At 40.7% G+C, this 17,340-nt stretch overlaps 1 protein-coding gene across 6 annotated transcripts in view; it reads right to left on the bottom strand.

Annotated features, from left to right (window-relative positions):
- Positions 1-1,505: 1,505 nt before the first annotated feature.
- The window catches only part of dido1.L (death inducer-obliterator 1 L homeolog), a 37,402-nt gene continuing 21,567 nt past the window's right edge, over positions 1,506-17,340 (bottom strand). For 4 of the 6 annotated variants that reach the window (XM_018234511.2, XM_018234512.2, XM_018234509.2 and 1 more), the window contains exons 8-17: positions 11,008-11,542; positions 10,509-10,668; positions 9,787-9,903; positions 9,385-9,489; positions 9,140-9,272; positions 8,532-9,051; positions 7,741-7,894; positions 7,446-7,535; positions 7,057-7,252; positions 1,507-5,497 (exon numbers count right to left, since the gene is read on the bottom strand). In XM_018234511.2, the coding sequence (XP_018090000.1) occupies positions 2,214-5,497; positions 7,057-7,252; positions 7,446-7,535; positions 7,741-7,894; positions 8,532-9,051; positions 9,140-9,272; positions 9,385-9,489; positions 9,787-9,903; positions 10,509-10,668; positions 11,008-11,542 (5,294 nt within the window). In that variant the 3' untranslated portion in view covers positions 1,507-2,213. 6 annotated transcript variants of the gene reach the window in all.

Below are 17,340 nucleotides of genomic sequence, written 5' to 3' on the forward strand. Positions count from 1 at the left end.
GTCCAAGTATAGCATAACACATATATATATTTACAATATATGACGTTAAGATCCCAGAGCATCAAATATAGACTATAACATAATGCGCATTATTTAACTCTATATCATGGTTATAATAACCACTTATCTGGGTATCCACATGTCCAAAAGATATTATCATATATTCTTGCAGATAAATTGTTTCTGTGCCAACCTATAAAGCATAAAATCAATATAAAACTTCTCTTTCAGTTCTTTTACTCTCTCTGTCTGCTGTTCGCTGTTTTTCAATATCCGTCTCACTCTTAGTAATTGTGACTGAGGCATTGACTTTTTTGTGTGGTGGATGAAAAGAGTCATATATACTATATAATACAATATAATTTAATAATCTTTTAAGATATGACTCTTAATTAGTAAGAGCTGATTTGGGCCCAGCAGTAAGACATACCCAGACGACTTTAAAACCACAAAAAATGGGAACTTTTCCTTGTTATGGTTGTAGCCATTGTGGCAATGTACTGAAAGGTCCCCATGTATACCATCCTCTGAAAGGCACACGGATCCCAATCATGCATGTGCATTAGCGCAGGCGTTTTTGCGCTATAGCCTATGGGGAAAAAACGCTGAGGCAGTTCGGGAGATAGTCGCACAAAAACACGTGGCGAAAGTCGCCAGGCGACAAAACCTCCCCGAATCTCCTCGTCTGGCCTTACCCTTATAAACCCTGGTCTAGTTGCAGTCCTTATGCTGAACCCCACATGGGTAGTGTAGAAGACTAATAGCTGTGTTGAAGATATTATTTACTAACCTCTATACTCCAGGTTTTCTAACTTTTTTTATTTTTGCTAGAGCTCCCATTCAGTGCTTGAGACTTAAGCAGCCCCCCAGTGGTGATATGACTCATATACATGGAGCTATGGGGGAGCACCTCAATTCTAAGCCCATGTGCTTGTAATCCCACTATACCAGCGATCCCCAACCAGTGACCCGTGAGCAACATGCTGCTCTCCTATCCTTTGGATGTTGCTCCCAGTGGCCTCAATGCAGGTGCTTCTATTTGAATTTCTGGCTTGGAGACAAGCTTTAGTTGCATAAAAATCATGAGTATTGCCAAACAGCCTCCTGTAGATTGCAAGTCCACATAGGGGCTACCAATAATAATGTGTAGCATTTCATTACATTGTGTCCCCAGGATTCCATGACACACCAGGTCAAGGGCAGCTATATCAAACATTGAAAAAGACATGCTTAATATGAAACACTAAGCTGCCAGTTGGACCCCACCTGCTCCTGGCTTCATGCACCCTTAGGGGCATGCTCCACATTTTGGGAACCTTGGATAAGTGGCAATGGGTCAGACACTAAACATGGAGTAATATTTGAGCACCAGGGGGTATAATCCCCTGTAAACTGATTGCCGCCCCATGTTTCAGTATAGCTGCTAGGGAAGTCTTCATTTAAAAGCAACACAATATATTGAATCCAAATGGTGGCAAGACCCCGGGAAATAAGCAATGTCCAGAGTAGATGTAGAGATTTATTCTACTTAGGAAAACAAAACATTACAGATTTTATGTACAGTGACGATTTGCAGTAAAAATGCAATTTATACAAATATGAGCTGCCCCAGACGCACCCAGTTGATTGTCCACGTTCTGCGATACAGGTTTCCCCTCAGTTCAGGAATATTACACATCTCTGCACTGGCGTTGCTACTGGGGACCTCCAGCCACACATCAGTATTAACATCTGTAAAACCCCAATTGTGACTGGAGCATTGAAGCACTCAGAAAATGAAATCTATACAGATAATTGAGCTTTACTTGACTCGTCTAACAGATTTCCAATGGTCAACAAGGAAGTAGCCAGGACTGAGAAATATATACACTGTTTCTTAAACACACGACACAAGTTGCCAGTGTAATGCAACACATTTGTGATTTGTCATTTACAATATTTCCATTGTTCGTGTGCCGTATTCCGGGTGGTAGACTCTCCGAATATCTTTGCTGACGACACACAGTCGGGTACGTTGCAGAGGAGTAGAAGACCACATAAAGCAAGTGGATGAATAGGGGAAAGTCTAAGATTCCACAGGTAAGTTCATGAACCGTGCAAAAAAACATTCCAAATATTAGTGATTTCCGTTATAAAATAAAACTATTATATACATATATACAAAAAGTACATGTTGCTGTTTTATCCCCCTATAAAAATCTTGATAACAAAGGTCACGTTGAGGGTGCCGATGATGTAGAAGAGTCTTTTGATTTATCAGATTTTGAGTCTTTGTGGCTCTCTTTGCTTTTGGAGTCACGGTCTTTGCCTCTCTCTCTGTCTCTATTTCTATCACGATCTCTGTCTCTATCCCTTTCTCTGTCTTTATCTCGATCTCTGCTTCTGGATCGGTCTCTTCGTCTATACCCATCTCTCTCTCGTGCTCGATCTCTATCCCTGTCTCGATCCCGCTCCCTAACCCTGTCACGGTCCCTATCCCGCTCCCTGTCCCTCTCTCTTTCTCTATCCCTGTCCCTGTCTTTCTCTCTATCCCTCTCCTTGTCTCTATCACGGTCCCTGTTCCTCTCCAATTCTTTTTCTTTATTTGCATCTCTGTCCCTATTTTTGTCCCAATCTCGACTTGGTTCATTTGATCTCTGCCAGTCTCTATTTTTGTCCCAATTTCTCTCTCTGTCTCTGTTGCAGTTTCTGCTTCTCTCTCTTTCCCTCTGTCCATCAGGGTCTCCTTCCCTTCGCCTGTCATCAAACCCTCTACTTGGTATATTATCTGGTGGATGTGGTTCTGAATCGTCAAATTTCTCATTGCGTCCTTCATATCGTTCCCTGGGTCTCCCTTCAAATGGAGGGTTTCTGTGGTCCTTGTTTTGTCTAAATTCATTTGATTCCCAGGGCTGCTCAGAATTTTGCCTTTGATCAGAGTAATTCTGAAATGAACCAGGGGGCCCTACTTTGTCCCAGCTCTCACTCCTATGGGGTGGAGCAATAACTGGAATTTCAAGGAGAGGCCGAGGTTGGGATGGCTCAGAAAATCTAATTGGGGTAGGTCCCCTTTGCCCTCCAAACTGCTGCGGACCTGGATTTTGTAGATTATGGAACAAGGGTGCTGGTGGACTTGCTCTATGATCCTCATATGGATGTGGAGGAGGGCCTCTTGTTCCACCATAATGACCTGGTACTGGCCCTCTAGAACCTTCTAATTCATTTGGAAAAGGTCCCCTGGGGCCACCAAAATGAGTTGGTCCTGATATTCTTGGACCACCTCTATGGAATTTTAATTGAGGTGGAGGTAGTCTCCTTGGACCATCAAAACTGAATTGCTGTCCCCTTATTCCCACATAATTTGGTGGCACTGGACCTCTTGGCCCATCAAACCTAGGTGGGCCATCAGCCATGCTACCAAAATGGGGCTCCTGTATTTCTAAATGTGGATCATTTTGATTCTCAAACATTTGAGGTGAATGGCCTCTTTGAGTAAAGGGTGTGGGGCCAGGCATTCTTTCGTTAAATAAGGGTTGTGGAGGAGTAGGTCCATACTGTCCAGACATTAAAGGAACAGGTCCCCTTTGTTCCCCAATTCTGTCAGACAGGGGTACTCCTGGCCCATCCATGATTCTTGGACGAATTTCACTAGTAAAGGGAACTGCATGTCTAGGTCCCAGATGGCTGGGCATTTGTAATGGTCTTTGATCATTAAACCCTGGCCCTTGATTTTCAAATGGCATATGTGTAGGTCCTGTAAAACATGCTTGAAATGGTGGACCAGCCCTGGGGTCTTGATGTAAAAATTGACCATCCCTATGTAAACCAGTTGGTTCAATTTGCTCTACAAACAAAGGTACTTGGGTATTAATTGGATCTTTATGTTGTACAAAGGTTAGGTCTGTCTGAGGTCCAAAATTCGATGCCATGTCTTGGGGAACAACTGGTGGACCTGGAAAAGAAGGTCTAGTGTTCATTGGATCACATGGCTGAGGCTCCTTAGCCCAACCACTTTCATTTGAAAGAGTCAAATTACCATTTCCCATGCTAATAAAATTCGGTTGCAAGGGGGCAGTTATTTCCGGAGTTGGTAATAACACTTTACGAGATGGTATTGTTGGCTCTGAGGGCTCTTGCATTGATTCAGATTGTGCACTAACATGCTGAACATGCCAAGCCATTGTTTCAGGTTTGTTATCTTTCAGAATCTTTTCAGGAATCATCTCAGCTGGATTCAAATGGACTGCAGAGCTTGCACTGTCCTCGTTGACTAACTTGACTGAACTATCTTGACCAGTGGAAGTACTGATTTCAGAAGTCTGCATGTGCTTTTGCTCATGTACGACTGTGTTCAAGGGTTCATTTTCTGAATGCACTATTTTTGAAGATGCTTGCCGAGGATCTCTGGACTGCCTTGGATCACGGCTTGGATTAATTACTTGCTCAGGTATTGAGGGAGAAGATATCGTGATTGTGCTTGGCTCTTGCTGAAATAATTCACTTTTTAGGAGTGATGATTTGGGAGGGGGTGACATCAATGCATCAGACACTGAAAAGTGAGCCATGGATACACCAACTGCTGCTCTTTGCAGTCTCATAGCTTCCTCTTGTTGCTCCAGCTGTCTCTTTTGCTCTTCAATTTGTTTATTTAACTCTTCTAGCATTTTTTGTTGTTCTACAAGAGAGGATGAATCAGAGATGCCTGGCAGGTATTCTGTGGTAATTTCAGCAGGTTTTATTTTATTCAGAGCGGACATTCTATTGGGCAGATCTTCTACTGAAACCTTTGCTTCTTCCAGTATAGTTTCATCCTCAGGATCATAGGCCTCTTCATCTTCTAAGCTTTCACAAGGCTGTTCAGGCTCATAAGGTTTGTCATTATTGGTCATTATGGATGTACCAAATGCCTTTTCTGGATCATACTCCTCTTCAGGGTCATATGGTCTATCATCCTCCTCCTCCTCTATGGGTTTGTCTTTTGAAAACTGACCAAACTGCTGTACTATGGGGTCCATCATTGGAATGCCAACAAGCCCTTTGTCCATGGGAGGATCTACTTTGGGAGCACTGTTATCATTTTTATTTTCTTGTGTTTTACCAAAGAGAGTCTTAAGAATATGCTGCAGTGGTGTGGCAACTAGTGACGAAGAGGAGGTTGGGCCACTTTCGGCTTTAGGTGATAAGGAGTGGGGAACTGTGTTTGTTTCAGGAAGGACACTTTCTGGTTTGCTGGGGACTCCAGGGATAACAGTGGCTACTTTGGAAATTTCTTCTGGGAAAGGAGGTGGGGAACCTGGAGGAGTTGTACTTTTAACAAGTTCACTGGCATAGGGCTGATATTTCTTTTCTGCTTGAGAAGACAAAGGCCCTTTTGTAATATTCAAGATCTCCATTTCCTCTTGGCTTCCAGTTTTCATTCGTTTTTCTTCAAACTTTTCTAGCTCACTATTAAGTGGACGTTTGTTCCTCTGACAAATGACTAGTCCCAAAATGAGGTTTGGACGTGTTGCTTCAAGACCTAGAAGAAAGAAATAATGTTTTGGTATCTGGTATTGCAAGCTAAGTATGTTACATTTCATGAGCACGCAGTTAACAGATATTACTATTAAGTTAGCAGAATCTAAGCTCCAAAACGGGGGTGTGACTAGTTCCTGGACACCTACATAAAGCACTTCTTGATTTATAGAACAGAATGTGGTACCCCCAAATAAGCTTTTACTTAAAGGAACATTTAAGATTTTTTTTTTCTGACAATTATGAGTGCTGGTTTCATGGCCTACCCAGATCCCCTCACTTCTCATTTAATTCCTAAATACTGGAATGAAACAGTTTACAACACTGAAGTACTCCGCACCTGCAGCATGGAACAAATGTACTGGCATGAGGCAGCATTAACATTCTGCTGAACTATATGATGACTATAATGAATCAAGGCAGCTGGGAACTAGAGGTTATATGTATCTTTCTGTGGGTTTACCTTTCAATTCTGCAAGAAAAACTCTTATGCAAAACACTTTTCAATATCATCCTACCCACAAACATCTGTGCCTTCTGCATGGAAACCAATGGATAGAACTGGTGCAATTGTATAGCTGACATTCCTTCAACTAATTGGAATCCCATCCATCCAGTTAATGGGTTTGTTGGGAGTTTAACTTCTGCTGACAACATTGGTTAGGGGGTTGCTTCCTTATGTGCAGGCAGATTTTTTTTTTTAGATGTTTTAGGATCAGGTTTTGGAAAAGGGTAAAGCATAGTCTTCCAATAAGACACTACAAATCAGTAACTATTTTCCAGCTGCTTTGTATTTACCATTTGCCTAAAATGTATGGTTTAAAAATAAATTTGCATCTCACTAAGCCAATCTGAAATCTTTCTAAACTGTTGCAATTTCATAAACGAGTTGTTACCCTTTCTCAGGAGTTGCCCTGCCACAGACCTTTGTATCATTGAAACATGCTTAGTAGGTGCTAAAGGTTTAGTAAGTTGCCGACCTGGCTTACTGAGCTGCTGGGAAATATGGGTTTATGAAGGTTGATTAAACGTGCCCTGTTATTATGAGCCAGATCAACCTTTACTAGCAGGAAATAGAAGTTCTGGAGCCAGTGGAAGATTATTTATGCCTAATGCTTGATCCAGGACTTGGCATTTCATATCTGTATCATGTGTCTGTTTTATGGGAATAGTAGGCTGCCTCATATTCATGTCGTGGCCTGGTTATAGGATTATTAATGTAGAAGTTTTGCGCTTCCATATCTTCTTTCTGCTTCCAGGACATTCATTCTTTCATTTAGATGATGACTGTAAAATATAAGTCTATAAGTCTAAGTCCCCCTATAAGATCTAAATGTCTTCAGGAATGTATTAATAGTAACTAAAATTCATCTGAAGAAAACAATGACCACTTTTAGAAAACGCTTTATTTTTTATTTTATTTTTTTGTATGATTCAAGAAAAGGCAAGCATGGCTGTCTCAACTCACAGCACAACAGCTTCACTTTCCACCAGGACAAACGGCATTCAAGAATTCTGGGTGCAACAGGGATTTTGTTCTCCCTTTTGTATTCAGTAACTTACCTGGTCCATCAAAGGGTAAAAGTTTGGAGGGAATAGGATCCTTGGCACTTAATGGAATCAGATACAGGTCCTTCACATGACGGTTATTGTTTGCCACAACTCCAAATCTACAACGGCTACTGAAATAAGAGTATAGGGAAATATAGGCCACCTCCTCTTCTTCTGTGGCAGGATGGAAGCGGATCAGTGATAACTCCTAGAGAAATAAAAAAAAAATCACTTGTATTTGGCATCAGTAGCATCACCTGACTGATCTTTCATTTGTAACAAAGGAAACATAAATGAATTACGGCCTAGTACAAGAATGACACAAAAGCAGTCCCGACAAGTGACTGTTTTGAAGGATATTTAAACAGTCCATACAGGGATGCAGGCTTCTTGACAATTACCTTTGTCTGAGAGGATTTCAGCTTCCCAACATAATCCCAGACCGTCTTTGGAGAAATCCTTCCACCTATGTGGATTGTGTCGGGTAAATCCTACATAAAAAAATTAACGTTTTTAATTCACTTGAGTAATGAATAAGGGCATACTCTAATAAGTTGCACTATACAGGCAACATTTCAGTGTGTTTACAATTGCACTCGGATTTATAACCTTTACTTTATGACAAGCATACTTCTAGATATTTGGGAGGGGGCTGTTGGTGACAATAATTGGATCCTGGTTGAAGTGATAACAAACCTCATTCAGATATTCCACAGATCCAGACACAGGGTAGGCTTTAGTGACAAACTTGGCTACAGATTGCATGTTTATGAATCCTTTCCATATGGGGTTCAGACGCGAGAGAAACAACGTTGTATCTCCTTCTTTGGGTGGTCGCATTTCTGTCAAGCTGCAAAAATTAAATGATGCAAGTTCAAAAAAAAATACACTCAATCCAATATTTGGCAATATTTCTGTGGATCTGTAAAATATCTCACAGGTGACAAAATAATGGTTGAAATTAAACCATTTGGGAACTTTAACAGGTCAAGGCTTAAAGTGGACATTTCTATTCCTATGAACAATAATTCTTCTTAAAACTGACCTCACAATTGGCTAGAGTTTGTATTGTTCTGGGAGTTCTCAGGGCTGTTCTAAAATAGGGTGCTAAACTTGCAGGAGTACCCAATACACAATGGCAAAGAGCTGCTCTGTGACTCAAGATATAAGGAGACCTAATGATCTGGTTATAAATTCCAAATGTGTTGATGTAATCCTTAATAAGACTGCTTGGTGTTTTAGAGAAATAAAAGCCACCCCAAACTTTCCTTTGCATGTTTCTTGAATATAGTGCAAGCTGCTGTAAAATATATATTTATCTATTACATAACCTGTAAATATGTGAAAGGATCACGTCTTAAGATCATACACATCTGACTGCAAACCCACAGTACATGAATTTGAAGTCCTCACATTGGATAGTCTTATTGGCCCTTATGAGTACAGTGGATGTGATAAGATGCTCAGAGTAGGCTAAGCTTACGCACTTGATGTTTGGGGATGAGGATGCGGAGTATCGGCTCTCTGAAGTAATTGGCTTGGAGAGAATGGACTTGGGCATAGTGAAGACTTGAGGAAGAAGTGGCTTGGATGGTTCAGTCGGCACCTCTTCATTTTCCTGTGCAGACCTTGCATTGATGCCTGGGCTGGAAGAAACTGGAAGGGGGCGCTTGATGGCAGTTCTAGGGTCTCTGCCAGATACAGTAACTGTGGTGATTGGAGCAGGAGAAGGGTATACAGGTACAACACTAGAATATGTTGGGTCAGGGTGCATATGGGATGTAGAGGGTAAGGGCACAGTTTCTGGGGCTGCCTCTGGGATATTTCGTGTGTTATCACTGATTTCCATTGGTGTATTGGACTCTTCTTCTGCTGGTTCTGGGGGAGGAGGTATTTCAGTGCTCTCCTCTCTGGCCTCGGGCTTAGAATTCTGGTCAGGCTTCTTGGCAGCTCCTGTGGTGTTTTTCAGACGCTTATAGGGAGGTTCATCATCAGCAGGAAGCTGGCCTGTTAAAATGAATGTCAGAATGGGTCACAAAAAATGTCTATTTTGTATATTCTAGCTCCTTTTGGAAGCTCGTACTAGCCTGCTCACCTGTACAGATTTTGCACTTAAGGTCGAAAAGATGGGTCCGATGTTGGCTTGTGGTGTCATTTAACATGCTGCTAAATATGTCAGGAAGAACTGAAATATTCTGCGGCGGTGCCTGTTGTGGCTCCTGCTGCTCCTGGAAAACATACACAGGGCGACATTAAGATATTGGCTTCAGTCATGAAACGTGTTACAACAGAATCCCAAAGAAACAGACTTCTTTAACGTATGTATAACCCATAACTTACTGTGTCTGTATCAGACATAGGCGGTGACTCCTCCATGTCAACTGCCGTTGGATTCACTGAAGGAATTTTATTTTCCGTTCGAGTCTTGCTTTTAAGGCCAAAGCCCTTATTTCAGAAGAAAAGCAAAGAAAGGCTTATTTCAGCTAACACAAAAATATGGCACCTGGACATTGTGATGGATTTATAACCTTGTTCTTAGCATAATAGATTTGTTAAAGGTTCAGTTTAAAGCACAAGAAAATGGAATCTCTAAGGATAAAACAACCCAAAACTACTGTCCGTGCACATTAGACATGCTCATGTTGTTGGTTAGCAGAACCTATGCCTATTGCATGAATGCTAAAAAGACCAGGCTTTAATATAGGCTTGAGAAGGGAATACATGCTTTGAGAATTAACTTACCAATTTTAATCCAGTCTCTTTCCACGATGATAACTTTTTAGATGCAAGATCCTCAGGCTTTAACCGCACAAGCTTAGCCAAGGAAATCTCTTCTTTGAGTACTCGGTGGTACAAACCCTAGAGTGATAAAAACATTTGACTGTTTATTTAATGATGCAATATGAAATAAGCTCCTGACAATGGAATACTGAGAGGAACCCATAGGATGTTGCAATGGTTAAACAGCACCAAAAAACGAAAATGAACATCGGCAAGGAGATCGCAATAACACCATAAGCTAGAGTCCTGCAGCGGGTCGGGTACCCGCGGGTTGCAGGTAAAATTTTCGGGAGCGGATATAGACGCGGGTCGGCGGTTCTCCGGGGTTTGCGGGTCGGGAGTCTTCTCAATAGCGAGTTTTACTCCTTTTTTCCCCCAATGATGTCACTTCCGGTTTACAATGACAGCACTTCCTGTTTTACTCCTTTTTTTTCTGACCACACCAACTTCTAATGATGTCACTTCCGGTTTACAATGACAGCACTTCCTGTTTCTTGGTGGTCAGCGGGTCGTGGATAAGGTACATGCGGGTCGGGTCCAATCGGGTAAGTATGCAGGTTGGGTTTGGGTTTAACAAATTGTTTCCGTGCAGGACTCTACCATAAGCCAACATCGCATGATACAAGTCTCTGGCATACACATACAGTACATATAATTATTAAGAAATCATGTGGCACACAAACCTGGTTTTTTGGATCCTTGAGGTTAAACATGATGTTGCGGTACTTGCTCTTGTACCTGCTGTCAGTATCCCGATACAGGTTAAACATTTCCCTTTCAATATTCGAGGCAATCCTCGCCACCTCATTCTCCACCATCACCAGATCGTCGCTGTCAATAACTCTGAAAACATGAATGCCATACTTATTTACAGGAACTGCCAATCCCAATTAATATTAATTTGTATTGTCGACAGGTGTTACAATTCATTTACTAAGACCCCCCCACCCAATGCATCTATAGGAAAGCTGTTCAGTGCATTTATAGATCTTATTACATTAGTTGGCTTGATTTCTGCCATTGTGTATCTCCTTTAATATATACCACTTGTGTGTTATTCTATTTACTGTGGGCACAGAGGACCGTCCATATAAATGGAAGGCTGTAAACTGGTGATCTAATGAACAAATACTGAAATGACTGGGAAGAAATAAAAACTTGAAAATCATCCACAAAACACACCTCTTCCATAAGATCTCCTTCAGAGACCTACGGATGTTCTGACGGATTTGCATGTTAGGTCCAGGCTGCGAGGAGTTGGTTGCTACTTGTGAGGAACTCGGGGCAGACTGTGGGGTGCTGGAAGCAGGACGGGAGGAGCTGGCTGTGGGTTTTGGAGGTGGCTTTGCCATAGAAGCTTTAGCAGACGGGGAGGGTGCAAGTGACTTCTGATTTAAAGGCAACTTTGAGGAACTGACTTTTTTCTGACTAGGTGCAGAAGTCATGGATGGAGTAAGATGTTTTTTGGGAAAAGGAGATGGTTTAGAGTCAGAAGATTTAGTGGGCAGACAAGTCCCTTTGTTCTGTATAGCATTTTTGGAATTAACTGCAGGTTTTGCCTGCTGTTTGATGGGGCATATGGACTGAGTATCCTTCTTGGGTATTCTTGGAAGAGAGGAGATTGGCTTCATCACCATGCCAGCGTAAGGGGGAGGAATAGAAGCTTTGACCAGAGGAGCAGGAACTTCTTTCTTTTCCACTTCCTCCACTTTTTCCGCTGCAACATAAGAACGAAGGGAAAAACCATTACAAATTATACTCACAACTGTGTGATCATTTCAGATGAGCAACAAATCCAACTGTAGACAGAAATAGGTCATTGTTAAAACTGGGGGAGGATAACGGGTACATTTTTATGGTAGTGTGTATGCGTCTTTTGGTTCAGTGTAGCCTTAGATAATGCACATTTCTAAACGGATGCCAAAAGAACAGACAGGTATTGTGAAATGCAGATAGTATGCTTCATTGGGGTGGTGCTGTATTTACAGGAATGCAGACTGAGTGAAGATAGTGAGTAAATGCTTAGGCTGCACTGGTCCTTTAAGCACCACTCCTGGCTTGGCCAGTCTTTCTTCATAACTTGGACTCCCATTCCTTTTGTGTGGAGCTCCAAACTCTAGCTTTGAGTCTTTCTTATTGGGAATGCACATTCTACATGGGGCCTCACCAGCATATTTGATATCATATCATTCAGTGAGTTAATCCTCTGCACTCAGTGTGACATGAGATCTTTGTAATGGTTGCACGGTGGCTGTCTGTTCCCGCACACATCATTCATTGGTTATTTACACCCCCCTTGCACCTTAACTCTTGTATCCCTTTTGCTTGGCTGAGCTTTACTATATATGCAGTTTGTTTATGAACTAGGAGAAAGTGCCGTTCAAAATGTCAAAGGCTTCACGACCCCCTCTAATTATAAAGGGGGAGTTCACCATAAAATTGACTTTGTATGATGCAGACTGCAGCATTCTGAGGCAATTTACACATGAAGTCTTCATTACTTTTTGGGCTTTTAAAACAATATATTTCAGGCTTGGGATTTCAACTCAGATGCTAGGACTTCATTTCCCTAGGTATCAGGTATCACAGGCTTATTCAACCTTTCTTCTGGAGACCAAGTTGTCATTGTGGTCCTTCATAACCCAAAAAAGTCCATCAAGAATCAGCTGTGCCCCCACTTTTTAACAACTTCTATTGTAGGAAGAAACTGCACATTATTAAGGAGGATCGTGGAGAGAATAGCAGATGGACCTGACCTACATGAAGCAAAGAACACCGAATCCGCACAATTGATATGGTTTTTGAGATCAGTAACCTTGACCACCAGATGGCAATTTTAGTTGCAGGCTGAAATAGGCAGGCAAGCCAATAAACAAGCATGACATAATGAAGACCAACTGAGAGAAGTTGTTTGGAAAAGTCCATCTACAACACAATGTTAATATAAAGGCAAACATTGGCTTTAAATCAGTAACATGGCAAAACTGCTATCCTTATGAAGTGCATCTAGTTAAAATAGCTGGGGACATTTCGCCAATCACAAACTGGGTTATATTGCCAGCAGGTGTTTTGCTTGCCCAAGAAAAGAGCAGGACATTTGTGCTGTTGTTTAGCCAGACAGGTAGCACTGCCAATATCTCTTATCAGACACAGCTCCCCTACAGCCGAGATATGAAAATGAATTAAGTTGTGTGATACCAACTGAAATTGTTGCACATAAGTTGTTCATTATGGGCTCATCATGTTCTACGTTCACTGATTTAAGTCCTCCACATGCCAGAGACTTTGTTAGTGGGTAGTTAGTGAATTTGTAACCTATAGAGAAGCACTGACTGACTGGGACTGATGGGTGGATGAATACACTGCTGTGAATATGAATATAGCACAGAAAGGTTACTTGCACTTCCCTTAAAAGGGATGTGTGGATAATGCCCTTTTTCTTAACAGCCAAAGGCATGTTAAAGAAACTAGAAGGCCATGGGGTCTTCTTCAGAGGGATCAGGTTAGTCTACTGCAAAGGTATGGCACTATACAGTGAAACCTGATTTTTACATCCCCTGATTTTAAGTTTCCATTCATTTTACACCTATATATTATGCATAATACATTTCCCTGATTTTACATTTCCCTGGATTTTACACAATTTTTTCTGATTCCCTGAAAAACGTCAAATGGGGATTCTACTGTATTTACATTATAACAAAATGTTACTGAAATACTGAGGAAATGTTTGAGATGCTGAGCAGTAAGACCCCAACATTTAAGAGCACCATCCTTTTATTACAACTTCATCAGAATGGTATATGGGGGGGGGGGGGGGCTTAATGCTAAAATCAAATGTGCTCAAGCACATAATTCCAATTGTATGTAGAATCACCACTGGAACAATTGCACAAAATCCAACCCTTCCATAATGTCCACTCTAAATGGCAATAAAATAAGTTTATGTCTTGCTCATCTTGTTTGCAGCTACAATGTCACAAGAAAACACAGGCACTCAAGGCCTCAGTGCATTTATAATACTAAGGGGGAAGTCATTTTATTAGAGGCAGAAATATATTCTAAATGCACTTACTGTATACTCCATATTCTGTGGGCATTTGTAATGCAACTACTGAGCATTCTCTTGCTCCGTTAATGTGCCATTGTGACTGTTTATGTTCAGTATAATACAGTAAGGCATAAACAAATGAAAGCCAGAGGCCTTAGCGCACATACAAATATCAAAGGGGAATTAGAACTTGCTAGGACTCTCTTGCTTACTCAACTGCCTCAAGTAAGAGGGTGTCTCCTGCTGCCCAATAAAAACTTGAAAGTGACTCATCAGATCCCTTCACAGGTAAAATTTTTAGGTTTTGCAATAATGAAGTGGTCAATAGACTTTTCCAGTCAGTATTATGCAAAAGGCTCAGATTCAGAAATGTGTCTCAATATGGGTGCTCACACATCCAGTAAAGAAAGAAAACACTACAGGGCTTTATCTAGACCCCCAGAAGAGTGGAGAAGCAACAGTGACATTTTGCTAATGGGAGATCTTGCAAAATGTGATTGTCTTCAAATGTAGAGTTTCAATTGCCTTCACAAAATGTGGTTTCCCCCTATTCTCACCTCCCCATCCCAAGGGAGCTGCAGAGGAAGATCTTCTAAGGTAAAGAAAGGACATGTTGGGTTTGGTCAGTAAGCAGGAGGCCAGTGTTGAATTTGCATGTACATGTAGAGAAAGAGGTCCACACAAAGAAACCTTCTTAATGGAGAATGCTAATTAGTGAATACAAAGAGGAACGTTCTAGGTCTTAGAAAAGGAAGATAAGAGTGCTCCCTACTTGCAATCATGGAAAGGATATAGTGAAAACAACCACAATTCTTTGGTCATAGGACAAACAGCTCAAAAGCAGTTAGTTTTAACTCCCAGCATATACCTACAGGATTGCCATTACCCCACCCCAATATGACATATCATAAATAGGAAACAAGGCTGGCAGCTTTGTTTTGGGCTCAGTCATCTAGTAAAGACAGGGTATTTTTGAGATTTACATAAACTTGTCCCTCCCAGTTATATCACACAGCAAATAAAGCTGAAAAATCTGAAATGGTCTGTATCTTCCAGCACAGGTAGAACACCTCAGCAACTTTACTACTGAAAGTGTTCCCCATCCAACAGTACTAATCCAAAAGAAGCAATGATATGTCTCAATTGGCTATACCCACAGTGCACTGCAGCTTTCACATGCACACACACTCAGCTATAGCCTAATATTGCACTCTTATTAAAACACTGTTCTGGCCCCATCTAGAGACACAATGCCTCATCCATAGAAAACCTTCCTACTTTATTTTCTAAACAAAATTCACATTGAAATCTTTACAAATAGACAAAGAAGAGATGTTCTGGGCACACAATAAGCTATACCCTAGTACTGCACTGTCTAAGGGAAACAATATGGCACCTCCTTCCCATATGTATAAATACAAATATACAGAGAAGGAATGTTCTGGGCACACAATAAGCTATACCCTAGTACTGCACTGTCTAAGGGAAACAATATGGCACCTCGTACCCATATGTAGATATACAAATATACAGAGAAGGAATGTTCTGGGCACACAATAAGCTATACCCTCATACTGCACAGTCTAAGGGAAACAATATGGCACCTCCTTCCCATATGTATAAATACAAATATACAGAGAAGGTATGTTCTGGGCACACAATAAGCTATACCCTCATACTGTACTGTCTAAGGGAAACAATATGGCACCCCTTCCCATATGTAGAAATACAAATATACAGAGAAGGAATGTTCTGGGCACACAATAAGCTATACACTCATACTGTACTGTCTAAGGGAAACAATATGGCACCTCCTTCCCATATGTATAAATACAAATATACAGAGAAGGAATGTTCTGGGCACACAATAAGCTATACCCTCATACTGCACTGTCTAAGGGAAACAATATGGCACCTCCTTCCCATATGTAGAAATACAAATATACAGAGAAGGAATGTTCTTGCCATGCAAGTTTACCCTCATACTGTAACTTTGGGGTTTATTTTACTTTTAATAAAGCATGACAGAATATCAACTTCTTACTTAGGAAAGGAATGGTTATACAGAAAAGTTGTTTGTGTTTAGTTCACAGTCAACATTTGATACTTCAGAAACAAAGTGAAAATTCCCTGCATCCATCAGCTGAACTGCATGGATGGAGGAATGTGTAGTTGCGTATCTCTCATTTCACTTCAGCATGGAGCAGGGCTTTATGCAATGTCCTTGAAGGAAAAGTAAATCTTCCTTTTTGACATCAGCTCATTCAGCAGAGAATGTGGAAAAGCAAATATATATATATATATATATATATATATATATATATATATACACACACACACACTTTCAGCATAGTCACGACGTTTCAGGGGCTGATCGCTCCCTCTTTCAAGCATATCCTTCGTTACAGGTCAAAAGATTTAAACCTGACCTGTAATGAGGACATGCTTGAAAAAGGGAGTGGTCAGCCCCCGAAATGTCGCGATATTGCCTCTGTACAGATGAGTATATACAAAACTACCTGCTGATGTTTTTTACAACATGCCAATAAACGATATGTTTTAAGAATTTTAAACTGACGGTGTGCGACTATGCTGGAATGAATATATGATATAATGTATTGACTAATCATGATAAGTTAACGCACCCAACTGAAGGTGAAATATTTGAGAGTGCATTATGGTTTGCTGGACTGTATATATATATATATATATATATATATATATATATATATATATATATATATAAATAATACATACCGCATTCCACAGATTGAAAGGAAAGCATAACTATGTATATCAGACACAAACAACCCCACCACTCTTAGGCTTACTGTGTCATGTAACCTCTCCTACACCTTGTTCTATTGTAATGTTCAGGGGCTTTTGCTTTCTAGAATGTAGAGGGACTTTAAGTCCCAGAATCTATCACTTTGAAATAGAACAAGGTGTAGGATGCCCTAAGCCTAACAGGGGTGGATAAATGGTTTGTACAAATCAGATACAGACTATCATGGCTTTCTTTCAATCAATTAAATCAAGTATGTCTGAAAAAATAAAATAACCCAACATAATTAGCTCATGTCAAAAATTGGTTTATTTTTGCATAATGCAGCCCCAAATTATCTTACTACTGCCAACTTGCGAAAATCCTATACCCAACCACAGACACCTTTCAATGCTTGAGTTCTACACAGCCACACCAAACAATTTTTCATATCATTGCAGTAAAATATAATTCTATTCTGAAAATTGGAATCTAACAAGAATGTGTGTTTGTGTGTGGGGGGTTGTTAGGTCTTACATCTCAGACATGTCTTTACATGTTATCACATGGCAGAATAAATCAGTTTAATATCCCTTGGTACACTATATTGTCTCACGTTTCCCAATCAACTAACACCCTCCAACCACATATTCCCAAAACAAGAGGATAGATATGAAATTGCCTCTCATTTTGCTGCTAT

This window comes from Xenopus laevis, chromosome 9_10L, assembly GCF_017654675.1.
Source record: "Xenopus laevis strain J_2021 chromosome 9_10L, Xenopus_laevis_v10.1, whole genome shotgun sequence".
NCBI classification, from domain to species: Eukaryota; Metazoa; Chordata; class Amphibia; order Anura; family Pipidae; genus Xenopus; species Xenopus laevis.